The sequence below is a fragment of the Carettochelys insculpta genome, chromosome 12 (genome assembly GCF_033958435.1).
Source record: "Carettochelys insculpta isolate YL-2023 chromosome 12, ASM3395843v1, whole genome shotgun sequence".
Taxonomy (NCBI): Eukaryota; Metazoa; Chordata; order Testudines; family Carettochelyidae; genus Carettochelys; species Carettochelys insculpta.
The window spans coordinates 37,878,184-37,904,917 of NC_134148.1; the positions used below are offsets into that span (position 1 = coordinate 37,878,184).

General features: G+C 43.6%; 1 protein-coding gene across 1 annotated transcript in view; it reads right to left on the bottom strand.

The window, feature by feature from the left end:
* Positions 1-26,734, bottom strand: part of ADAMTS17 (ADAM metallopeptidase with thrombospondin type 1 motif 17) — a 231,869-nt gene that overhangs the window by 59,147 nt on the left and 145,988 nt on the right. The window contains exons 13-14 of the mRNA XM_075006587.1: positions 18,380-18,460; positions 7,652-7,809 (exon numbers count right to left, since the gene is read on the bottom strand). Coding sequence (XP_074862688.1) covers positions 7,652-7,809; positions 18,380-18,460 — 239 coding nt within the window. The remainder of the gene's footprint in view (positions 1-7,651; positions 7,810-18,379; positions 18,461-26,734) is intronic.

Below are 26,734 nucleotides of genomic sequence, written 5' to 3' on the forward strand. Positions count from 1 at the left end.
GCCAGAAAAACAGTTCTCTTTCATAACTGTTGCTCTTTGAAATGTATTGTATGTGTCTGTTCCAAGCATGTGTGTGTGTATTCTGTATATTGGAAGGTTTCCCCCAGAGGTACCTGTCAGGTCAGTTGTGGAGCTCCATGGAGTTGTACCTTCATGGGGTGGGGCAGGGGGCTATATAAATCTGTGCTGACCTGTGGCCTCTTCAGTTCCTTCTTGCCAGTGTACTTTGACTGAGGGTCTGGGAATGGACATGATCAATACACTGCAAAGAACACATAAAAGATAAGTATCAGTGCTTTTCTTTGAGTGCACACTCATGCTGATTCTAAGTAGGTGACTCCAAGCGGTTTCCAGAGGGTTTGGAGCTAATCTCATTTATAGACTGCAGGACTTCTCTGCCAAATGTAGAATCACCCCTAGCCTTCTGGGAAAATGGTGTAATACAACAAAAAGGTGTATACTGATGACTACGATAGAGACCTACACCAGGACAGCTACCAAAAAAACCTCTGGACCATCATAGAATGTGCTGTTAATGCTGGATCAGGTATCTTTGCTAGGTTGTAGCACACACTGATACAGGCCATCATCCATGAAGAGAGCTTTTGGGAGGGCATCAGAAGTCCTTTCACTCAGCAATTACAAGGAAGAGATGTGACTTTTTTTTCCAATGGGTATGTTTTCAGCGTAGGCTATTGCTCATTTGACGTGCAGGGAGTGAAGAATCCATTCCAGGTTAAGATGTGGCATAGGGAAGAACGGTGGAAGAAAAATGTCCTGATTCATGTGGAATTGCAAAACTACCTTTGGGAGGAAGGCCATGTGTGGCCACAACTGTACCTTGTTCTTATTAAAAAAAAATCAGTATAAGGGGCCTCAGAGGTCAGGGCATTAAGCCCAGACAATCTCCTGGCTGAAGATATAGTCACTAGAAATATCACTTTCCAGGAAAGAGCATGTTGCTACAGGCTCAAAAGAAGGCCCCATCATCCTTGTGAGCACCAGGTTGAGATCCAATGGGGAAGACTGGGGAGTGGGGAATCAGCTGTATTACCTGAGGGTATAGTCCATCTAGTCCTTTGAGGAAGTGGCCAACCATGGGGTTAGTGAAGATGCACTGGCTAGCAGAACAGGGATGGAAAGCCCAGATGGCAGACAGGTGCTCCTTTATTGAGAGCACCTCACGGCTTTGATGTTTTAGGTGCACTAAACAGCCCAGGATGAAAGGAATCAATGACTGTAACAGCAAAGTGTCCTTTCACGTTGACAAGAGAGAATCTCTTGGTTTCTTGCTGCCAAGAAGAACCACCCTAACAAAATCTAAGCACAAGAGCTCCAAAGGGCTTTGCTAGAGTTCCCATGACGTGAGGTGAAGAGACTCTAGATTGGGATGCCATAGGTAGCCATGGTCCTCCATAATCAACTCCAGGCAGAGTTACAGATGTGTTCACTGACAGGCCTAGAAGCACGATGAACCAGTGCTGATGTGCCATGTTGGTAATATCAAGATAATTGATGCTCCCTCTCTTTGGACCTTCAGCTGAACCTTGCGCAAGAGCAGAAGAATGGCCATACTGGGTCAGACCAAAGGTCCATCTATCCCAGTATCCTGTCTTACAGCAGTGGCCAATCCCATATGCCCCAGAGAGAATGAACGAAACAGATGAGCATCAAGTGATCCCCCCGTCACCCATTTCCACCCACTTTGTAAAAAGCAGAGGTTAGGGACACCATTCCTACATGTCTTAGATAATAAGTACTGATGGCCCTATCCTAAATTAATTTTATTATTTCTTTTTTGAACCCTGTTGAAGTCCAGGTATTCACAATATCAAACTGCAGGAAGGCCAGGAATGCATACAGCATGTGCCCTTCCAATGGAGGAGAAAGACATCTGCAAGCAAGCCTGGACTATGATTCAGGAAGGAACAGAAGTGCTGATACCTCCTGATGAAAACAAGTCTACTGGGGGGAAATTGCCAACTTTGGAAGATATTGATCACGACATCTGGGTGGAGGGCCCACTCCTGGTTGTGAAAGGACCTGCTGAGATGATTGGTCATTTTGTTCCAAAAGCCTGGAGTGAGCAGTGCAGAAGTCTCCCAGCTTTAGGTTTTCCTTACATAGATAAGAGAAGAGAGCTACAGTACACTGTTTTAATAGGCATTCTGTTATCCAAAAGTCTCAAATAAGCGACAACTATAGTTAAGTTTAAGCTAACGACAAAATGCTGAAATAAAGTTCAGTTTAAGTTAGGGATAAAGTAAATTTTAGTTAAGTTTCATATAAGCACAGTACATGTATAATGAACATTAAAATACATTATACTCTATTGTTTAAGTTAACGATTAAGTAAATTTTAGTTACATTTTCTGTAAGTATAGTATAGTGAAAGTTAATATAATCAAATACAGCAAATACGGTATAAGTTTACAGTATATCATATTACTGTTATTGAGAAATAAAGTACTCTGCATCCATTTTTGTTTGTTTCTTAATATCTAACCTTGTTTTTCTTTAGTGTTATGCATTGTTAGGTATACCTCTCTATTATCTACAATATTTGAACATCTGGCAACCTCCCAGTCCTGGGGCTGCCGAATATGAAAGAATTTACTGTATATAGACTATTGATGTTGTATTGACAGTCAAAATGGATATAAATCTGCCCCTCACATGAGAGGGAAACAACTGGCAAGCAAGGCAAACTATATGTAGCTTCCTTTCACTGATGTACAATGGTAAGTTCAGCTCAGGACCCGAGATATAGAGTTCTGATTTCTTCTGACTTACTGCTGACACGTCCTTTATTAGAAACAGTGGTGGTTGGGGCCTGGAGAGGGGCACTCCCACATACACCACTTGCTGGTGAAGATACCTCTGGAACAACTCAATAACTATAGGAGTGTGACCAACTTATCCAGGCAATCTGTATACAGAGGCTAGCCAAGAATGAAGGAGATGGAGCTAGAACCTGGTGTGCAATATTACTTATGTACAAGCAGCCATATGGTCAAGCAGCTTCAAGCAACTTTGTATCATAATGGTAGGGTATCACACAAGTTCCTTTCAGGTGCCCATGGCAAAGAAGTGAGATTCTGGGAGGAAGACCCTTGGCTGACTAGAGTCTGATGAACTCCATCCTCTAAGTCAGAGTCGATTTTGCTATGTTTAGTATCAGGCCAAGTCTGTGCAACATCACCCAAACTAGGCCCATGAGGTCCTCCACTTGGGTCCTGGATCAACTTTGATTAGCCATTTGTCTAGATCCAGAAATACTTGGAACTGCCACTTCTGCAGGAAGGTTGCATGAACAACATGTACTTGATGAACACCTGAGGGGTTGCCAAGAGTCTGAAGAGAACTGTGAACCAATAGTGAGTGCTGTTGACCACAAAGCAGAGGAACCTTCTGTGGGATGGGATTACGGATGCATGAAAGTATGTTTCCTTCAAGTTGAGGGCAGTGTACCAGTCCCCTGGATCCAAGGAGGGGATAATGGAAGTTAGGGAGACCATGTGGACCTTAACTTTTTCATGAATCTATTGAAGTTGTGCAGGTCTCAAGTAGGTCTCAGCTCCACCTTGGCCATTGAGTTTAGCAAATACCAGGAACAGAATCCCTGCCCCTGAACTCCACAAGGACCCCTTCTACTACCCCAAGTTGTAGGAGTATTTGCACCTTTTGTATCAGAAGCTGAGAGAAGGATCGCTGGAGAGTGACAGGGAAGGTGGAAGGGAATTCTATCGTGCTGAAGATCCACTGGTCTGAGGCAATTTCTACCTAGAAATGGTAGAAATAGGATCAATGATTCACAAAGGGAGGGGAAGGATCCAGGTTCTGGACTGATGCGTTGTCCCAGGCAAACCTTCAAAAATTTGGCTTGGAGGCTGAGGTGGTGCAGAGCAGGACCATGCTACAGGTGGTGCTGCCTCATCACCATCTTGGTGCAGGTACTCCTGTGGGGGACTGCGCCAACATCACAATAAGTCCCTAGATGCTTCAAAGATGTCCAGCATGGAGAGAAGATCTAACTTCTCCACTTGACACTCTTGCTCCCGGGAGTCCACAAGAACTGGACTTGAACTATCTCCTTGTGCAGCTGAAGTCGGCGGTGTGGGCTGAGTAGGAGACAGCAGCGTGTCCCAATCTGAGATACATCCTGCAGGTGCTTCCCCATTCCAGTACTCTAAAGGGAGAATGACCTCTGGTGGTCTTCTTCCTCTTATGAATGGGATCAGTGCTGGGCATGTACATGGCAAGGAGGCATTTAGTGCTGGGGAATGGCTCTGCTGAGGTTTCCTGGAGCCAAGCATTTCTCACTGCCGTGGCTGCTCTTAAAGAAGCCAGCACACTCTGCATTGAAGTGCTGGGCTTGGGTGGGATGCTGACTGTGCCAACTGGGGATGAAGGGCTGACTCCAAGAGGAGCAATTTTAGCCTAAATTCCCTCTTTTCCTTTGTTCTTGGGTGGAGCCCTCTGCAGATATTGCACTTCTCAATCTGATGGGCTTCCATCAAATATGGTAAGCAGGAGTCATGTGGGTACCCCTTAGTTACAGGCTTTAGACAAGACCTGCATGGTTTGAACCCCCTAACACTGAGGCATGCCTTGCTCCCCTAGAGGGAAAACAAGGTGGTGGGGGAATCCCGCACTAAAACTTATCTTAACTATGAACTACTGAAAGCTAGCTAATACTCAGTTTTTAACTATTTACAGATACAATTAGAAAAAGTCCAGTAAGGGGTCACTTGCTGCAGTAAGAGAAGAGAGCTGCTCCAATGACCATCACTGGCAATCAGAAGAAACTTAAGAGGCAGCAGGTCAGCAGCAGCCTCCAGATACTGTCATGAAGGTGCACTTCCAGGGGCTCCACAGCTGACATGATGTGACCTTTGAGGGGAAAAGCTTTCCAATGACCATGCGTGCAGTACACACACACCAACTTGGATGGACATGAGCAGACCCTGAAAGATGATGTACGGAATCAGACAGCAGCAGAGACAACAGCAGCAGCAAATTCCGTATCATACTGTGTTTGAATGTACTAAAACAATAGAAAGTTAAAAAAAGATTTCACTGTTTCTGTGCTTGTTTTATTTACATTAAGATGGTCAAAAGCAGCATTTTTCTTCTGCACAATAAAGTTTCAAAGCTGTATAAAGCCACTGTTCAGTGGCAAACTTTTGAAACAACCGTAACATTTTGTCCCATGTTCTGAACAACCTGAATTCCCCACGGGTTTGTACTGCTGAGGTTCTACTGCAGTGTTCCCTGTAAGCCGGGCACTTGGGTGGCCACCCAGGAGAGATTCAGATGCTGCCCAGCTGATTAGGAGAGCACCTACAGTGGGTGACATGTTTCTGTTGGTGGTGTACATCTGTACGTGTCTTGGTGCACACAGATTCATTCTGCCCAGGAAAGGAAACATATTAGAGGGAACACTGTTCTACTGTATAATAAACATGGCTTATGGAGAAGCTTCCTAGTGATACGATCCTTAATTTTGTTCTTTCATTTGCTACCATCTCTCAAGTTTCCAAAATGACAGAACCAGAGTTTACTGCAATGTGCCTCAACCAAGGAAATCTCTCCTTGGAATATTCAAATCTAGCCACACAAGGCACAGGATCAACAACATTTTCATTAAAGTGAGCTCTCACAAATTCATATTTTATGTGGTCCCCTGAGGACAGCCAGTTCTTCAGTAATATGTAGGTTACTTTGAAAGCAGGTTGGTTCCAGAAGGGAAAGCTTGGGTCTATGCCAAACTGTGAAGATGACATTCTCAAAGTTGAAGAAGTCACCACGGAAATCTCAGCAAGGTAGCCGTGTTAGTCTGGATCTTCACAAAACTAAAAAGAAGACATGTAGCACTTTAAAGACTAACAAAATAATTGATTAGGTGATAAATTATTAATAATACATTATTTAGTTAGTCTTTAAAGTGCTACATGACTGCTTTTTTGTTCCATGGAAATTTGACATTTAAAAAGCACTAATAGAAAACATAAGTCCAAGTCCTTTGTTCATTTTCAGCCTACATGCACATACCATGAATTTAGTAAGTGCATTAGGGACTTGCAGGAACCTCCAAATATGTCCTTTTGAATACTGAGGAATATTCTCCCAATTCAGCTTTGAAACTGACTTTCTGTGTGACTTACATAATTCACTCTACACCTCTTCCCTAAAAAGGGGATAACGACGCTTCCCCTCCTTTGTTAAGCATCTTGAGAGCAGCACATGAAGAGTGCTGTGGAGAGGGATGGGTTATTCTTATTCTTATTCATTTTTCGGAGAAGTTCATGGTAGTTCTGAGATTTTCAAACTATGAAAATGAAAACTAGAGTAGTGCAAAGCCGATTTAACACAGGTCCTAAAAGTTACGTGAGGAAAACAGATGTTTGACATTTAGTCAGAGGCAGTGCAAGGGAAGGGGCACAAGTACCCCCATGTTGGCCCTGTGCCACACTCACTGCCAGTGTTGTGCTTCTGCCGGTGTGTGTGGGGGAGGTCCTGCCTCTCCCCCAGAGTGGAACAGCCCTGCGAGCTTCCTAGGTCCCACTGGTCTTGGACTGCGCCACTCTGAGGGAGGGGTGGGACTACGCCTGCACCTACTGGAAGTGGAAGGCAAGGTCGTAACAAAGACAGGGAGAAGGTGGGACATGGGCTGAGCAGGGGTGGGGGTGATGCATGGCAGAGCAGGGGCATGTGGCTGGTGCTCTCCTGGAATCCCTGCACTAGTCGCCTCTATTTTAGCAGCATCTAAGCAAGGGCTGAAGTAATCATACCCTGGCAAGAAAATCACAGAGAAAGGACATAGGGGCTAGGAAAATTACAGTGTACAGAAAATAGAAGGACACAGTCCATACTTCACAATATGGTGTGCTTCCATGGACTCTTCCACCTTAGAATTGCACAATCCTTTGCAAACATTTATATATTAACACCCGTGTCAGGCAGGTATTATTGTCCCTAGTTTACAGATGTAAAAACTAAGTCACAGAGAGATTAAGTGATGTGCCCCAAGTTATACACTGAGTCAGTGACAGAGCTGGGAAAAGATTCTTAATTTCCTGACCTCAGAGATCTCTTGACTCACACTGCTTCAGTATTTATAAAATAACATCCTGTGTAAATAGAAAGTCTATGTTAGCCGATAGCAAAGAAATGTAACAGTTCTCAAATCTATTCTATATAAAATTCAAGATGATTTTTGTGTGCAACTTTGCATAGGTCACGTGTGTTGTACATACACAAAATGTGCATCTTTTATTCTCTGCGTGAGCAAAATATACAGTGATGTGAGTGAACCAGGAAGCTGGGCCAATGTTCTTTTACATGTGCAAATGGTGACGTGCACGAAGTGCAGAGGCCCTTGGCAAGCTGTACCAGTGTTTTGATGTCTCCTTTTGAGATGCACATCACAGTGTGACACCTCTGTAGAGATTTCAAGCTGACACATAACAGATCCTAAGTGAGATGTAAGTGTTGCCCATGTAACCCTGCAAAATAAATCAGGGGGAGACAATAGATTTTCCTTAAAACCCTGGGGAGGAAGCAAATAGTTTAAGTTGAACTGTGAGCTGGGATATAAACCCTTTATGTTGCATCACTTAAGAAACACAAACAAAGGATATAAAGTTACCATCAAGTGCAGTGGTATTTTAGTTGGTCCTTTGGCAGACATTTTCTCCCATAGACCCCTTCGCACGTACCGGACAGTAGTGCCTGCGATCTGAAACTCACCGGGAAGCTCAATTTTCCAGTCGCTGTTAATGGATCTCTTACTGGAATCTTTTAAAGCTGGAAAGAATCAAACACCATGGAAGGAAATGAAAGACACTCCATAATTAAAAGATGGACACACGGTGATTCAGCATCAGCCCATGCCAACTGCAAGCTGCAGTAGCCTTTTAACAGATGTGAGTTTAAAGAAAAATAAAGTATTCAGCCTTAGCAGAGGAGTTACAGTGTAGCTAAACTGTGAATATTCTGCATTTCAGTGTATGAAAGCATCTCTGATTACTTTAAAATTGTTATTATGTAACGTTAATGTCATGCAAACTGGAAATGCTGACATTTTACTTCCTGAAAACGTGTTGGATCTGATTTCTAAAGAATCAAAGTCTTCTGGATTCTGAACATTGAGGCATTTTTCTCTGCCACTCCACCACCAGGAAATTAAAAGGGGGAGGGGAGGAGAAAGGAGCACTGTGCAGCAGCAGTTTACAAATGAAATGGAAGGAAAAGCGATTACATACTGTCCTTGCAAAGATACTACTAACACCGGGCCAGATGGTCCAATTCTAACTTACAGTGAGGGGCTCTTACACCCAGTCATCCCATTGCAATGAGTGGTAATAGAGTGCACACCAACAAAAGCAATATTGTATAATTACACCACTACCTAATGAATATCAGGAGAGCGTACATATTAAAGGGATCTCATCAAAAAAAGCTGATGCCCAAAATTCCTTTTTTGTAAAAGCAACTAGGACTACTAGGCATTTTTCTACTAACTTTCGATGAAAAAAGTTTCCTTTGGGTTTAACCATAGCCCTGGAGTATTGGCGCATTGAGTGAGGGCACAAGAGCCAGAATGCTAAAGTGACTAGATTCTGACTGGAAAAAGAATGGAACTTACTAGCAAAATTTTCTTGTCCGAGCTGAGAAGTGCAAACAGTAAAGAGAGAGGATAATTAGTGAACAATCAGGCACACAACATTCTTTCAATGATAATCAAAAATGTTGTTAGTAATATTTTGGATGTACAGCGTAATTAAATTTATTTACATATGCATGTGACTTATACACAAACTGTAATGTGGATTTATATTTAGAATATGTAGATGTAAACTTTATAATAGCACTGTCCATGAAATTGTTTGAGAACCCATCTTCACTCTTTGGGATTTTGGAAATTAATGTTGACCCACTCAAAGCAACAGCATCATTATAAAGATTACACTCAAATGTGAGAAACCTCATAAAGATTACTGATGCCAGTAGATTAGATAAATCTAGACACTCAGATATCAAAGCTTCAAGTGCAGTACAAGAACATGATAGACCAGAACAGCTATTTGAGCCCCGTAGATTATCTGAGGCTTGCAAACCAGCTGCTGACTACTCTTGCGCTTTCCTTCCCCTCCTTGAAGCTTGCATACTTGCTACGTTCCACTTTCAAAACTATTAAAATTGGCAGCTGAAGAGAGTGAAAAAGAATCAAAACACTGCTGGCTTTAAACAGACTCCTGGGTTATGAGACAAGACTTGTACTTTATTATCTAGGCAGCCCATCTTGCAACGAATTGAAGTCTGACAGTTCAGCAGTCAGGGCCAAGAAATTCTAGCTGAACTCAGTAAATAGGGTAATGAATTCAGAATGCCAACCATTTTCAGAACACTTATCTTTCACTTAACTCTCACCTTTCTGTCTAATTGCTGCAGCATGATTTTGAAGAATTTTTAAAGCTTTTCCCCAAAGAATTAAATTTTGAAAAATAATTTCATAAAGCCTCTGTGGGCAAAAGGTGACTGCACCACTCCATGGAGTCTGAGTTCCAGAAATGTGAAAAGATGGGCAAGCACCAAGGAAATATTTGTATTTTTACTTGGGCTTTCATAATGAAGATGTTGGATGGATTCTTTAAACACAACTCTTAGCCTTAGAGTGAATCATAGGGGAGAGGTCATGGTATGTTGGGACAAGAGAAGATGGAGTGTACTGTGTTCTGTCTAATCCTCAGTGAGGTGTGTGATCTCTATTAGACCATTCCACCTTGCACAATTTAGTGTGGCCCATAAGCTGCTCTAAATTACTTCAGAGGCCATTTTGGTCCAGGCAAAGCCTGCATCAGGGAAATGGAAAAGTGGTTTCCAGCCATTTACTTGATTCCATCTACATAAAGCTTATTTTCAGCATCCAGCCAAATGCCCTTGCTGCTCTCAGGCCTGCCACATAGGGAGCTAAGGCAACAGATGCCTTTGCACCTCTTGGTCCTCACAGAGGCAGGTAAAGCTGTAGAGGTGCAGATGCAGCAGGAGATACAATAGCCTGTTACAGTAAAAACCTCTTTCAAAATCTGTGTGTCACAGGGATGCAGCAGGGACAGGTTCTTGACAGTCCTGTCAGGGCTTTGTTTCTACCTGCTTGCAGGTGCTTGTATGCCTCTAGAACACAAGCATCCTTTGGGATGGACAGAGAAGTGATGTTTTAGCCACAAGTTAAACCCCCTGTAGAGGTTTATGAGATGAACACTCTTACTGAGGTCCAATATTGTGCCCAGGCTGATGTATAGACTCACCTGTCTGGGGCACAATACACCAGGGACGGATACAGGGACTCTGTTTATTAACTTGAGATCTGATTTAAAGCCCACCAAAGTCCTTCCCCTGACTCTCATGGAATCATCATCAGGCCCATGTATGGGTTAACCTAAATTAACAGAGCTTCCAATAGCCAACAAATACCCCAGCGCATTACGGCTAAGCTGTGGGACCTGGCCTTGTTGAAACGGTGTTTCTAAGCCCATGCTATCTCCACAGTGCCTCATAAACCTGGGACCTGGACCTCAGACCCATACTAATGCACCCACACTGCACCATACAGACCTTCTAACTCAGGTCAACTGTTTGACCTGCGTCCATACTGCAGAATAACGGCCTGTACTGGAGCCTCTGTAAGTTATGTCTACATGCATATAAATGACCCACAGCTGGCCTGGGAGAGAACTTTGGCTCATTGGGTTAGAGCTCTGGGGCTGAAAATTTGGGTTTGAGTTGGCTCCTGAGCTCTATGACACTGTAATAATTTTTAGCCCTGCACTAAGACCAGCGAGCCCAAAGTCCATTGACTTGGGCCAGGCATAGCTGGGCCATGTGGGTCTTCTACCCCTGTGCAGATGTACTGGCAGCGACTCTGCTCTGATGCCCCAACCCCCCGCCACTGGGGTCACAGAGCCTGGCCAGACTGATCTACACATGGATGGAGTGGGGAGTGCATAGGCTCAAACCCGAGTTAGAGCCTCGGAGTGCAGAGTAGATGTACTAGGGGTCCAGTCCTGCTTCCCTTTTATAACCTACTGAAATTAATAGTAGGGGTGTGTACATCAGAACAGCACCAGTAAAGAAAACTCCTCCATAAAATAATCCAGTTGTAAAAGCAAGGCAGGTCTGAGTGCAGGAAGTCAGTCATTTAACACTACTCTTAAAATGCAAAGGTATTTGGAATTTCATCCATTTCCTTCCAGAAAAGGCTACTGTACATACAAATGCTCCATCAACTCTCCAGCTACTGAAAGATGACTCCATTCATGGAGGTGCTGAACAACTGCAGCTTTTCAAATTACTTTTTTGGGACTTCCAGATTCTTTAGAGGCCGGGGAGAACTAGGAGAAAGGAATACTATTCCTGGGACTTTAGGATGAAAGCAAACATATGGAGAAGGAAAGGGGCAAGCTGGCAAAACTGGATTTTATGGAAAGAAAATTCCAGGTGCAATTTCTGTGGTGGCTGGAGTGCCATGTATCCCAACCGTTCTGCTTATCCAGGTACTGGGTATTACGCTGCAAGTGTTTTTCATCCACTGGGTAGTTTTCTATTCTCCAGATTAACTGTGTCTCTGCAGAATTGTTCTTTAATCACATTTTCTTAATTCTTCATGTTTAAGGCTCAGTTTATTACCCTTCTGTCAAAATTATGACCCTTGCTTCTAATAACTAAATAAGAAGGGATATGACCCTGTAACAGGGTCAACCTGTTCTTGAGTGCCCCTCAGATGCCAAAGGTGTCCTGTGCGGCCTTATCTGTTGTCTTCCAGGTTCTGAGGGTGGCATCTCACTCACCCCGTCCAGGGTGCTGTCAGCTCCCTTATTAGGTTTGTGGTCAGTCTCCTGCAATAGGGCCTGGGTCTCGCCCAGGTTGAAGCTCAGCTCCCACTCGGAGCTGTCCAAGTGCTGCTGGTCTCCCAGGCAGCACAGGGAACTGCCTGTGTTGAGCTCCTGAATGGAACTGTCTGGCTCTAGCCCAACAGCTTCTTTTATATTGGTCTGCTGAGCCTTGATTGGCTGCCACACAGACAGCCATTCTATCCTCCCTGGTGGATCTCTTGTCTGCTCCTCTCACTGGGATGGGGTGTGGCAAGGCCTCTGGCCTCCTCTAGAGGACATTGGGACTTAGTCCACCCCATCAGAGAGCCAAAGTGCAAACAAGTTAATGGAATGGCTCCCACTTGCTTGCTTGGGTTTTGATCAGGCCCCACCAACTAACAAGCTCTACAGGTTTTCATTCTTCTCCGTGTGGTTCTTTAAAGTATTGAGATGGTCAGGATGGGAACCTCCCACTAACTGCAAGACACAGCTGACTTGATTTTTTAAAAAGCACGTTACTCTAGTGTGAATCACGTCTGTGCTGACGTGAGATCATTGCCCATAGACCTGCCCTGGCTTATGACTGCTCAAGAATCAAGCCACACTTGAGGTCCATAACATGGCAATTACTAAAGGTTATGCTTTAAGCAACAAGAGGCTACATCACCCTCTCACCCAGGAGGCACTGAGAGAAATTATCTGTGAGATTCTCCTTCATGGGATTTCTACCAAAGTGTTCCGACACGTCACATCATTCACTCTGCTGCTGGCACAGGTTGTGGGTCTGGCCTCCTGGATCCAGAGAAGTTTGCAAGAGATCCAGGCAAAGGGCTGATGCATCAACAAGTGCTTTGAGTCCCTGGCATCCTTAACTGTTCTTAGCTTCTCTGGCTGGCCACAGATCACCCACCCCTGAAAAAGGAGCCCTGTCCTAGATGCGGGGACGTGGAAAGGCACATCCTTAGGCCGTACCACATTTCTGGACTGAGGTCTGTGGGGCACAGGAGGAAGAATGTGTACTTCCCCTGACCCTGCCTGCCAGACGACTCACTTCCACCGTGGATTGTCCACTGCTCAGCCCGACAGGATCCAAGGTAAGTGGAAGGCTTATAGCTACTGAAGACTGCCCCCAACTTCCTGACTAGAGAGCAAGATTCTTATAAGACCAGTACCTTCCAAGCACAGATCTGAAAGATGCACTTAGCTCCTGACACTTATTTGTTGTTAGAAGCCCAGCTGAACAAGACTCTCGTGGCTTGTTTTTCTAACCTCACCACTTGCTCAGAGTTAAAAAGTGCCTTCCGCAAACCATAGAAAACTTCACAAAGCCCTAGATGCTGCTGAGCGACCATTTCACCAACCATCAAAATGGATCCACCTCTGCTATAGATTAAAACTGGCATCACATACCAATAGCTCTGAGCAGCACTGAACATGACCTGTTCAGGGATAATACTGAATCTGATGAGATTGAAATATGGCTACTCGCTAGGAGTCTAGCACAAAAATGACTAGTGAAAAGCTCCACACAAGCTTTAATGAGCGGAAAGCAGCATGCTAAGCACCCTAAGACTCGGAATCAGTTCTGTCTCAGAGGAAAGACTGCCCCAGTTGAAACACCAATACTCTGTGTTTAATCTGTGGGCAAGGCCAGGTCTTACTTGTGGGAGTCTTATGGTTGGCAGGCTTTGATCCATGCTTGCTCAGCATCTGAGCATAAGGAGCTTTAAAGATCAATTACAACACTTAGCTCTAACTGCAGTGTTTTGCCACCACGGATCTCAAAGCATTTTGCAAAGAAAGGGAAGTATCTTTTCCATTCTACAGACAGAAACACTGAGTCACAGAGTGGTGAAGAGATATGTACAGGGTCACCCAGTAGGTCAGAGCTGTGAACAGAACTGAGGGAGTAGATTCTCTGCCAAGATCTGTTGGCAGTGTGGCCAGATAAGCTCAGTCAGGAAACTGATTCCCTGATCCTCACCCAGTCCTGTCCTCCATCTAAACCAGGGCAGCCTAAAGGCCACTCTGTTTTAGGACAGCTGCCTGCAGATGATATGCCTGCTGTGAATTCCAGTAATATAGCTGTACCTGGATACCGTTCCTTCACCAAGGTGGGTGTGGTAAGATCTGCCAGTTTAACACCAAATAAGAATTCCTGTCAGGGCCAGGATGTAGGCCCCAGTCAGTTGCTAACTTGTGTTCAGAAAAGTCATGGCCAAGCAGGAAGTTGGGAGTCAGACACCTAGTTGCAGGTGACAGGTGAAAAGCAGAGTGAGGCTATCAGGAAGCTGGCTCACAGACGGGTTACAGACAGCAAGCAAACAACATAGTTGAGGACAAACCAGCCTCAGAAGCTGGAATTTAGGGTCTGGACCAGAAGTTGCATGGCTGCTCAGATGGCTCCCCCCGATGCTTCCTGGTTTAAAACTAGGAACAGCCAATTAATGAGCTGTGAGGAGTGTAATTCAGACCCTGCTGCGCAGGACTTCCTGCAGAGCCCAGCTTCATGGCATCTGGAAGGGGAAACCCAGCCTAAGTGCCCAGTGGTGATGTGGAAGTCTCAGTGGCTCACAGACCTTGTAGTCCCAGATTCTAGTCTGACAGCATCACACAATGTCCTTTGTCCAGGGGAATTCGCATCTTGCAGGTGTGGTGAGATTGCAGCACAAAGGGCAGAGAATGTAACCCACTGTCTCCCGACTCCCAGTTGAGTGCAGTATCCATGGGATCATGATGCCTCACAAACATCAAAATTCTCAGACATTTTCCCACTGCAACAGTAATATCCCATCAATAACCAAACCAAGTCTCTTTACCAGCCACCTTCCGTCACCTAACCCCAAGCTCACATCTCTTGTAGATTGTGATCTCTGAGGCAGAAGGAAGGTGGTTATCTGTAAATAGCCTGGTCAGACTACCATGGGGCTGTGGTTTCACTCTGGAGGTAGCAGACATTGGCCTCGTCTCATTGCTAGGCTTTGTGGATCAGCATTAAGTAGAGGATTAAAAAAAAACTGAAAAGGCCTTAACATTTCTTTCTCTCTGAAGACAGGAACTGGCCAATCAAGCATCTGGCATCCAGTCAGATCAATCATCAATCAAGCATCTTTATTTCCACTTGCAGTACCTCCAACTCACTTCCCAGCCCATGAATACAAGCTACAGAGGTGTTTCCTGTTCAAGATGGTTCTTCAGCATAAAAGCCAGGCGAGCCAGCTAGCGTGGGCTGACCGTAGGTGGAGGGAAGTTATTCCGGAACTGCTCCCAGCAAATGGAATAATGATTCCAATTAAGTTGGGTTCCAAAGTGCTGCACCCAGCCCTGTGCAGAAACAAGGCCTGACTGGACTCAATTTTATGAGTGAAATTAAGAGAGGGAATCTTTCCAAAATTAGATGCTATGTTATGTAAGTGCAGAGCCCTTGTGCCTTATTAAAGCTGCAGTGACTGGAATTGGATTCCTCCATTATCATCTTGTTGCAGACTCACTGTTGCCATCCCTGGGCTTAGATTAACAAGACATTGCATATTTCTTCCTGTCTGATCACTGATCCTGGAAACAGACATCTTTGAAAGACACAAGATTATCTTCCTGGCTTCTGACTATGAACTACAGAGTTGAAAAAAATATTGGGAAACTTCAGTGTTGCACAAGCATCATTATGCACAGCAGCTGAGAGAAACCTTCCCAGCCCTTTATTTAAAGGCTCACACATTTTAACTTCTTTGCACGACTGGACTGCAAATACTGTGGGACCTGGGCAGAGGACAGATTTCAGTGGGCCAGAAGATGTGGGGCAGGGGCTAGCCTCCTGCAGCCAGCCTTTCAGCACCAAGGTGTGCCCCTTGGGGCTCTGGCATTCATTGAAAGACCTGTAGCTTTGGCCATTGCTGTTGCTGAGGTAGCAGTGGGGCGGCTCAGATCCCTGAGGCAACTGCCCACCCGCCCACATCGGCACCCTGGCGTGGGAAGAACCTGCCTCACGGTCTCACCACTCCTGCTCCCAGAGTTATGTAAAAAAGGAATATAAAGGGGGAATGCTTGGATCTATATGAATATCGAAAGTGTTTTAACTGAAGTTTTGGAGAAAGATCTCTGGGAGAAGCCAGTCTCATTTTTCTGACCTGTAGGTCTTATCTTTAGCTACATGCATGGCGAAGATTATAGCCGAACTAGTGGTATAGTACTTGCTGGGGTTACATCTGTGCAAGTCAGCAGTGTTACAGCATTTAACTGAGGACCACTTCAGCCCTAAATATTCAGTGCAAGCTCCTCAGTACTAGAACTCCATCTGATAAAACTACTGCCCCAGTAAACACACTCTGTGAATTCCATGGAAACAAACAAGATTGGCTTCCACAAGCAGAGTATTTGTCAAACTCAAGTAAACACTGGCTCCGATCGTTCCATCTATCATTTGCTATGTTAAACTACATCTTATGTGTAGGCATCATCATCATCTTCCGGGAAGCTGGCTGTTGTGTGAGCAGGAATAACAGCAGCAGCAACACTTGCTTCCTATAAAGGGATGGTGGCACAAATGCCAGTTTTATAAACACAAAGCTCTGACCAGCTCCGAGTTGAATGGCAGGAATGTGTTTGTTAAAACTAGCATTTTAGCTTTATTCACATTATGCACTCAAGAAGACAAACAGGGCAGACAAGCTGACAGCCGAGAGAAAGCACGGTTGCTGAGTGTCCTCCACCAGTTCTGGTGCCATGCCAAGACACAGGAAAATAGCAGAACTAGTGCGAAAAAACCCAAGAGACAATAAAAAGCTTTCTGTAGCATCCTGTATATTGATAGCTGCCTCTAACCGGCACCTAAGAGGAAGAGGATTATGATGAAGGAGCACAAGGGAGTCAGGAGGCCTGGGTTGTACTTCCAGCTCTGCCACTGACTTACCCTGTGGCTATGGTGAGTCACATCACCTCTGTGTGTGTCAGTTCCAAAACAAGGAGTAAAATGCTCATTCTCCAATGCAGAAATTACTACCATTCTACATTTTGTGTTCGCTCATAGAGGGTGCTGTCCTTGTGCTGGAAAGCTCCCACTAGAAGAGGTGAATGGGAAAGAGGTACAACATCTAAGTAAGCTGGTAACACACTGAATGGTGGGAGTGAGAACCAAAACATCATTAATCTCAGCGTGTCTCACTAAAGAATTACACTAAAGGAAGCACTTCAGTGATTGTGCTGAGGGGAGCCATATAAACCAATGGGTAGATACACAGAAAATAAAGGATTCAGAAGACAAATGTACTTATCAACAGCAACAAAAACCCTGAAGTGATCCAACGTGGAATTTTAAACTATGAAGATTCTACAAAGTAAGAGACTGCTTTGATTGGTCTCTTCTCCCGTCTTAATGGAATTGCGGCACAGTACAAAACATTGAAGAGGTATGAAAGCTTAGGTAAGTTTGTTGCCTTGCTTGCAATGGCGTTTCTACATGTCCATGAACCTATCCACATCTTTGGGTGAAAGGAGGGATGGTCCGATGACAGAGTGCTATCCAGAGACTTGGATTCGATTCCCTAATCTGTCACAGACTTCCTGCAGGTTTTGGACAAACCATTTAGTCTCTCTGTTCCTCAGTTCTCCATTTGTGCAAATGGGATTGAACGTTACCTGAGAGGTGTTTTGAGGATAAATGCACTAAAGTTGGTGATTCGAGGATGGGGCTATGTATGTACCACTCTAGATGTAACTATAGTGTATCTGCTTCTATAGTTAGCTAGCTATACTTTAAAAGCAAGCGACACAGTCTTAACTATCCAGTTTAATCATCAATAATAAATTTCCTGACTATGGATTAGCCCAAGATACTATAGCCTGGGCCCGCTGAATCCTCCTTTTTTTACCACAGGTTAATGCCACTGACTTTAGCCAGATCACAGGGGTGTAAATGAGTGAAGGACTACGCACATTATTTCAGTTGACTGCCGTATAGAAATGTAGAATAAATAATACAAGCACTGGACTGATGGCTGCCACCAGACTGCCTCCAGCTGTACCTCAGCACAAGCTAGTGGGCACTGGCAGTTTGGTAAGCATATTGGCAGAGTCAGCTGCATTGTCCTGCTTCACTTCTAGTTTAAACTGTGTGCTAGGTTCTTTCAGTCTGAACAATTGCTGTTTCATCTGAACAGCATATTCTTCCATATTCCTTCCTCTGAACTGTGGAGCAGTGTTGCTGTGTGCTGTTAAATAGCCCCTCTGCTCCACCCCAGAGCAAAATGTACATCAGGGACTTGTCTATGCATGTAAAAATGCCCTGAGATTCCGTTAGGATGAATGGCGCCCTATCAATGTCAGATATTAAGTCACTGAAAAAACAGTCACTGAAATAGTGAGACATCACCATAAGGAAGACATATTAACAGCCAGTTCCTGCAAATAACAAACCTGTGGCCTACCTATTCCTTGGGAGCCTTTAGACAAAAGCTGGCTTAACAAAAGCACACAGCATTTAGAATCAAAACATTTTTCTTTTTTACCCAGAAAACTGTGGGCAGGTTTATCCTCAACCACTCGGATCCGTCGAGCACCCGCAGGGATCACAGTTGCTTCAATATAACCTAGGGCAACAAAAAGTCACATGGATGAGAGTGCCCCACAGACAGACAGAGGCATTCTGCCATTTAGTATCACCCCCAAAAAATCAACTCCACTCCAGCTTTGGCAATGTGGTAACTGTTTTGGCAACTAAATTTCCATGCTATGGACATATATGGGACTAATCTTTACAGCTTGAGAAAAGGTGGGTGAACTTCTTAATTGCATCTCTTCTGACTTGTGGTTGGATCTACTGAATCTGTTCCCCTGGAATAATTTTTGTTCATGTGTGGCATTTAGCAAAATATGTTAGGATCCTACGGAAAGCTGGAGCAAAAGTGTGCTTGCCAGTAGCTATAATGCACTTTCTTTGGGATATAACCTGCATCATAATTCATATTTTTAAGGAAAAGAGCAAGCTACTTGGGAGACTATGAAATCTAAAATATTGCAGGAGTTAATTATGAAAACTGATATAAATCTATTTGATTTCACTTGCATGTCAGTCCCTATGAAACAGTTCTAAAGAATGAAACAGACTCCCTCCTTTAGAGCTTGAGAACAACAAGAAGTCCTGTGGCACCTTATAGACTACCAGATACTTTGGAGCATAAGCTTTCATGGGTAAGGACCCGCGTCATCCTTTAGAGCTTGTAAACCATGCTGCAGAATTCTGTAACTTGGATTAAATTTTACAGGATGGTTAAAAAAAATCTCTAGGACTGATGACATTAATTTCTATGGGCCAGATCCCTACTGAGCCATGCCATTCGATCCTCTAAGTTTGTATAAAATGCCTATGAAATTTCTGTAGAACTCAACTGGTTGTATCCTTATAAGATTACGTATTACTTCCATCAGAGTTTAATGTTTAACTACAAGAGAACATAAACATTATTTTAAAAATAAAAATGTTACTTGTGATTTACTTGTGGTTTATTGATTGCACTTAAAAGCCCCTGGAAAAAAGTTCAGACCGGTAGCCCTGTTAATCTGTATCTGCAAAAACAATGAGAAGTACTGCAGCACCTTATAGACTAAAATACATATGGAGCATAAGGTTTCATGGGCAAAGGCTCACTTCATGCATCTGACGAAGTAGGTCTTTGCCCATGAAAGCTCTTAACGCGTCAATAAATCTTTTAGTCTATAAAGCACAACAGGACTTCTCTTTTTTTTTTTTTTTTTTAAAAAAGTTGATTCAATTTAGCGATGGGCAAAAACCAAACCCTCAAGGCATGGGAACTCTTGATCTTTAGGATCTTTGCATGTGGGTTCTACTCCAAACTTCAAGGCTCGGTCCTACCCTTAGTTTAAGAGTGGGTAAATTGCTTGATTTTTGCCTATGTCAAACATGAAGCAATGAGGCTGTGTTGGAAACTCTCAAGGCTATGCTTTGATTTTTTTTAATTGGTCAGCTGATTTGTGTGTGTAGCTTGGCTTCTCCTTTGGTTCCTCCTGCTTCCCACCTTTTTGTTCAAAACACTTACTTGTTTATTTTTTTTATGATTTACCTTCCCTCTTTTGTTGCGTGTGCTCAACAATACAGCCCTGCTCCAGACCTGCCCCTACAAAAATAAGACAGCAACTGGAGGCTCCCTAGTGTAAAAGCAACACTTGGAACTATTCCTTTAGAACGCAGAAGTACTTTGGTTCTTTAAGGACAAATGCAGCTGGAACTGCTGTGGTTCTGCTTTGCACTGGATTGAGAGTGAGCAAGAGAGAGCCTATCTATGGCAGAGCAAAGGGCCTCTCGCTCTGTGGCTGCCTGTACTCTATAAGTGGCAGCCTGGTGGTCTGGCCTGGGCATGACCAGCGAATCCATCACTATATACATTCCACATAACTAACCCCGTGCCTGCAAGCCTTTTACTTATGGATTTGCACTGGGGCCTCAGCCCACGGGCTTAGCCAACCACAGTAGTGTCAACAATGCAGCTGCATAACCACCATATTAACAGGGCACAGGGACTCCCGCTCACTCCCACCTGCACAAAACACTCTCACTGGGGACTCTGCTGTTGGACTGAGAGATAATTTGGCTAACGAGAACCATCTCTCTCCTTAGCATCTCATTTTAAGGTAGCCTGGATTGTTCTGGCACATTACATTAATTTGTACTGGCATTTTACCACCTCTGCTTGCTGCCCCCCAGCTCGGGTCCTTTTCCATTTGCCCCAACCCAGTAGACCCTTATTTTTGTTTTCTTCTCCCTTGTTCAGGTTCCTTTCAAAAGTCAGTCAGTCCATCCTTTGCAGGGAGAATCAAAATGAACCTCTGCTCATGTTGGGCCGATGAATTCCACATTCTGCTAATGGCAAAGTGCTTTCCATCAGTAATCCTCACTACTTCAGGGTCTGGCTTTATGGCAATTGTGAAATCCATGAAAATCAAAGAAAACAGATGTCGGACATTAGGTTGGACGCTGCTGGGAGTTGTTTTTTTGTTGGTTGAGGCAATAAATTACATCCAGAGCAGCACGTTCTAAAATGCCAAAGATCCCTCACTGCATCCCATGCATCTGCATTCAAACCCAAGCAACAATTACTATCAGACTTGAACACACAGCAGCGTGATTAATGACAGTATCTCACTATAAATAAACCCTGGAAACACACCTGGCTGCCATGTTAGGAAGCCACTTTGGAACATGCCCAAGGATCACATATTTGTTGATGGATTTACTGTGGATTATTATTATTATTTAAATCAAAGGCTCAGAACTGCCTTCTGCAATGATTGGATCCAACACACTGAATTAAAGGAAAGGTTCTCACTGATTTTATGGGGCTTCAGAGCAGACCCCTTAGGCAGTGGTATCTTGGACGGCGTCCTGCTGTTTTCGCAGTGAGGGAGGCATGGAGTTACTCTTGAGGTTCTGCTAGTGCCACAAATATGCTCTCATTTCACCACTGCGGTGCGAGAAAATACCATGTGGAAATGCTGCCTAGTAGATGACTTTTGAAATGGTAAATAGCTGAGTTTAAGCTATTAACAGGGTATTAGTTCTGGAGACTATTTAGTTTGGGCCGATACCAGATTTTTCTCCTCATGTAATTTCTCATCCTAACTGATGGCACCAGTGGTTGTATTCACAGCTCCTGAATAAAGGAAAGGAAAATTTACTCTGCTGAGATCAGGTGACACAGAACCAATTATTAACACTTTGTTTTCTGCATGGAACTAGGTAGTGCTCTACCGTAGCATATACTTAGATCATTTGGAAATGTTCTTTCTGGGGACAGAGTAGGTTCCTTGGGTATGTCCCATAGAAAGCATCTGAAGCTCTTAGCTAGCAATATTGTGTAAATCAATGGTCAAAATCCAACTGTGAAATGCTCGAAATACACCACACGTGCAAACTCACCACAGATATAAACTCAGATTGCTCCTAACCAGGCTGCAGAGCTAGCGACATGCTGTTGCTCAAGGGATCATAATCCCAACACTGCAGAATGTTGCCCCTTCAAAAGCATCCCCATGGTTTTCAAGGCGTGAGGTTTTTTTTTTAATTGCAAATTGTAAACTGCAGATTGCCAGAAAGATTATGAAGCATTAGTTATTAAACACAAGAGAAAGCTCAATGTTGATCCAGAGCCAAGAGACTCTCAAAGACTGGTTAGGTAACTTGGGAGGTAACTGTTTGCAATGCTGGGGTCTGCAAGGTTGGGTTAAAATTCTGCTTAGGTGAAGCGCTTTTTAAAGACTGATGAGATCTGGTAACAATCAGGCAGTAGTCCTAGTCGTTGCATCCAAAAATCAGACTTTTAAAAATGAAGGTTAGGAAGTATAACAGGAGAATTTCATTATTTGGTCATTTATAGCTCTATATTTACTGTACTCCACCTTGGGAGTACAGTATTTTGGCATGCAACAATCTTTCTGGATAATCTCTGTTACATCAGCGTCCAGAAACGCAAGGCCGTGATTGAAGCGAGTCCTAGATACAAGTGATATGGGAACTTGTATTAGGAGAGACACCCCAGAACAAAGAGGCAGTTTTGTCATCAAGCAGATTAATACACGTATGGTGGCTACTGGACCTTCACTTAAACACTGGCAAGATGTGTAAGAGGAAAGCAGGCTGAGACTGGAGAACCCACTGTTAGGCAGGATTATTAGTCCCGGAGAGAGGTTAGAATGAATTTCAATGTGAACCGAACTACTACAAAACTGGTGTGCATGTTACTGGAAGATGAACTCTTGAGTAAAGGAGATGTTACCCCATGGCTGCAAGTGCTGATTTTTACATAACATACAAAGACTTTCATCTTCCTGCTGGGGCATATCACAGTATGGTTAAAACAAAAGCCATGCACCTGTATTATTCTGACTTATAGATATCCTGATGAAAGGTCCCAAATGAGAGCTTAAAGACTAGATTCCTCTACCTGATGAAAACATACAAACACAGACACCCCTTGTCCTGGGGTGACAAGGACAGTGCAGTCTCCATGTCTCCTTCAGGCCTTACGCCTAAGAGGGCCAGCTGGTACTCACTGGGTGGTGCAGTGGAAACTTCTCCATTAGACACTGGGCTGAGACTGAATAACTCATTTTTAAGCAATCACAAGAAGCTAGTAATTTGTCTTCACAATCGGTTGGGGCTGGGTGTGAATGGTTGGCCAACAGGTGACAACCTCCAGCACCTTCATTTTCCTGACCCTCCTATTACTTCCCTGCCCACTAACCAGACTTTGTATGAAATGCAATTCTTATTAGTGATCAGAAAATAAGACTAATACTTAGTTTATCTTCTTGTGTGCATGAGAATCATGGCTATTAACTAACTGCAGGTTCTCAAAATCCAAGACTGGCCCACCACGGTTTACTTCCAGCCATGGGGTAGCTAGCTTGAAGGAAAAATCATTTGATTGTGAAGCCATGGACACATTTCAATGCCTCCTAATATTACTAGAGTATCAATTTGATGGTCATGATTCCCGTAAAGGACAGCCTGCTCAAACCTGGTGACTTCCCCACTGCTTTGTATTTCTGCCTGCCTCTCACCACCTGTCCATATGTCCTATGGCCAGGATTTTCTTGCATTTAAATAGAAAAGAACTTTCCTAGGCTGAAAGCCCCATCTCTCAATTTTCCTTTTATTTTAAGCACACCTTGCTAAAGGTTAAAATCCAGCATAACATTTCTTAACCACATTAAAACAGAAATTGCTAAGGAAGAAAAGTTAATGTTATAGCCATTTGCCCAGCTCATGTTGTTATTTGCTGCTATTTGGAGTACTGGCTTAAAACATAAGCCAGAACACTGCAGTTTCTCTCTGGGGTCATGAGACATCCATTAAAATCTTCATAGGGCCAGGGAACAGCAACACGGATGCACACACGTGGTAGGTCTCTGAGCATTAACTGTATGGCATGGGACTCTTACTAGAACGAAGAGAAATGGCCAAAGCCTTAGCTTTTGGAAACCGGCATTGCTCCATTGGCCTCAAGTTTACTTTCACAGAGGCTCTGGCGTGAGTGCTGAACATGAAGGTGAACACCATTTGAGGATGCTGTCATCAGCTCATAGATTAATTTTAAAACAAATCTCATACACTGTTTTTTGGGGGCACAAATTTACTTCCCAGAAAATAGAGGCCCCAAAAGGCATAGGACTGTGACAGATGCCCTGTGTGCAGAACTTCTGAAAACTCTGGGGTGGTATAGAGATAGGCTGGAAGAGAAGAAAAAGGGCAGAACTTAATAGTGAGCTGACAAACATGGGATTTTGGTGCAAGGCAGCTCCTTTAAAAGGCAAAAGACCCATGTGCTGTGTCTCCAGTTCAGGTTAGTCATGCTGAATGTAAAGGGCTTTGAAGTGTATCCATGGCTTTTTACACGATGCTGTCTCCCCACCCAACCCAACCAGGAGGAGGAGGAGGAGGAAGACAGAAAACCAACACCAAACAACAGCTACCCAACGACACCATACACAACATTCAGCATCTTACACGAGAAACACTTGGGAACAGCCTTTGGCTTGGGCATCACACACGTGGAAACCTTCTTACAATGACTATGGGTGACTGAGAAACAGAAAGGAGTTGGCATGGGTTTAGTCCAGTTACTCAAGCTCAATAGTAAGGTTTGCAATCCTAGGACATACAGGGACCGATCCTGCAGTCAGTGGAGTCCCATGTGCACAGCAGCTGCAGGACCTGGCCCATGAGCTGTAGATGCAATTCTCAAACTGTAACTTCTCAACAATCAATGTCTTGACATTTCACAGCTATTCTCTTCTGAAATTATAAATCAGCGCACTTAACACAGGGGCTTGCGGTTTGCCCAGAATCAAAGCAAGTCAATGGGGGATCTGCCATTCATTTCCATAATGATTTCAATATCCAGGCCCTGATTCTGCCACCATGACTCATGCTGTTTAGTCATATTTGGCCCAAAATTTGGGTTTTGCAAAATCTTGGATTTTTAAATATTTTTAGAAGGCTGATTTTTTTTTTAAAAAGGAAAATCCACAGATTTTCCCTAAACAAACACGTGTTTCTTTGCGGTGTTTGCAACCTGAATGTTACAGCTTTGTGCCAGTGCTTGAGACACCAAACATGACACTGACTAAGGTTCTGAACCTGCAAAACGCTTATGCTGATCAGAAGTCCCACTGAACACCACAGACTTAACAAACAGGGCAAAAAATTAAGCAGAATCAGGATCTAGAACAATATGTGAAAGCAACATGTCTAACTGGACTGCTTAAGCTGAGGAACCGTTAAGGCAGAGAGAGAATAACTAGCAAAACAAAATGATGTTGAACCACCTTTGAACTTTAATAGGCTGAGCTGTGATCAGTGACATAGGAAACAGGAACATGAAATAGTTTAAAATATGAACAAATATGATTTGCAGCCTGGAAAATATGCATTTGCCCAATACAGCTCGATATTTTTACATAGTGTATTAATTTGCTATTTTTTTCAAAAAGCATACCTAGTCTGCATGTCAGTACGCTGTTTAATTGCTGAACAGTTCTTCATTGATATAGTTATGCAAGATGGGCAAATGAAGTATTTTGAATGGCTATAACCACTGGCGAAGGAAAAATGGTTACTTACCGCTCGTAACTTGTTCTCTAAGAGGGGTTGCTCATGTCCATTCCAAAAGGTATGTGCATGCCACGCATTGGAATGGACCTGGGCAATCACATCAAAAACATCTGAGACACAACTGATGCTTCTCTCATTCATCCACTCCAGATATTCAGTAAAGAACCAGAGTGCAATAAATGCTTACAAAGACATACAAAACCAAATCTGACTCCTGCAAAGAGAAGAGTAATCTGGAAAAGTTGAATGGCATTTGTTTCAAGATCTCAGATTACTTTAAGACTATGTTTCTCAAGCGGCAGCACATGTTTCCCTAGGGGTACGTGAGAGAAGTTTGGGGTATTTATAATTTTGTTTTTGAAAAAGAGGTCCTTTATAGAAAAGAGGTTGAGAACCACTGACCTAACGTCTCAAGAGATGCGAGGGAGGGGTCCCTGTCGTACTCATCTGGTTGACGATTTTAGTTCCTACAGATGTGCAATGAGGACAAGTCACTGCATGCATTGACAGCAGCCCACCTAGCTGAAAACAGGTGTATATTGCTTTAAAATTCAGGGAAGGACCAAACATTTGTCATGTACTTGGTCTAGTCCTTTTGTTTCAAGCTGTTTCATGGTGGTTTTGATCCATGAAAAACAAATGTAGATGTGTTTGAAAGGAAACTTAGAAGATACACTTATTTCTAGCTCACAAGCTATTGAGAATGATTTTCCAAACTAAAATGACTAGGCATAGCTGCCATTTCCTGTAGCAGACATTACAGAAGTAGCAAAACTGCACACTAGGCGTACACTTGCTGATCTTCAGACTGGGAACTGCTGATGAAGATGGAGCAGTGGTTTCATCACTGGTCCCAGCTATAGAATTTGTGATATAACATACATTTCCCATATGAACATATGAGATATGGTACAATTATTCCAATGCTATTCATTTGTAATATTGTGCACAACTTTTGCAATTCTGTGATGTGCTTTCAGCATCCTGCACTCGAAGCACAAATGCACGCCAACTGAGTTAACTCCAGCAAATCTTCTCCTTAGTCTTGCATGGCCGAGATGCACATTTCTCACTACCAACAGCTGAGAGCTAAATGGAACACAAGAGTCAGAGCAGCAAAAGCTGAAAGCCAGAAATCATGCTACAGGTTGGCCTGACAATGAAATTGCACCAAGCAATTCCAGAAAGTATTATTGAAGTCTGCCAATTCTGCCTGCCCCTCAGAGGCGGTAAT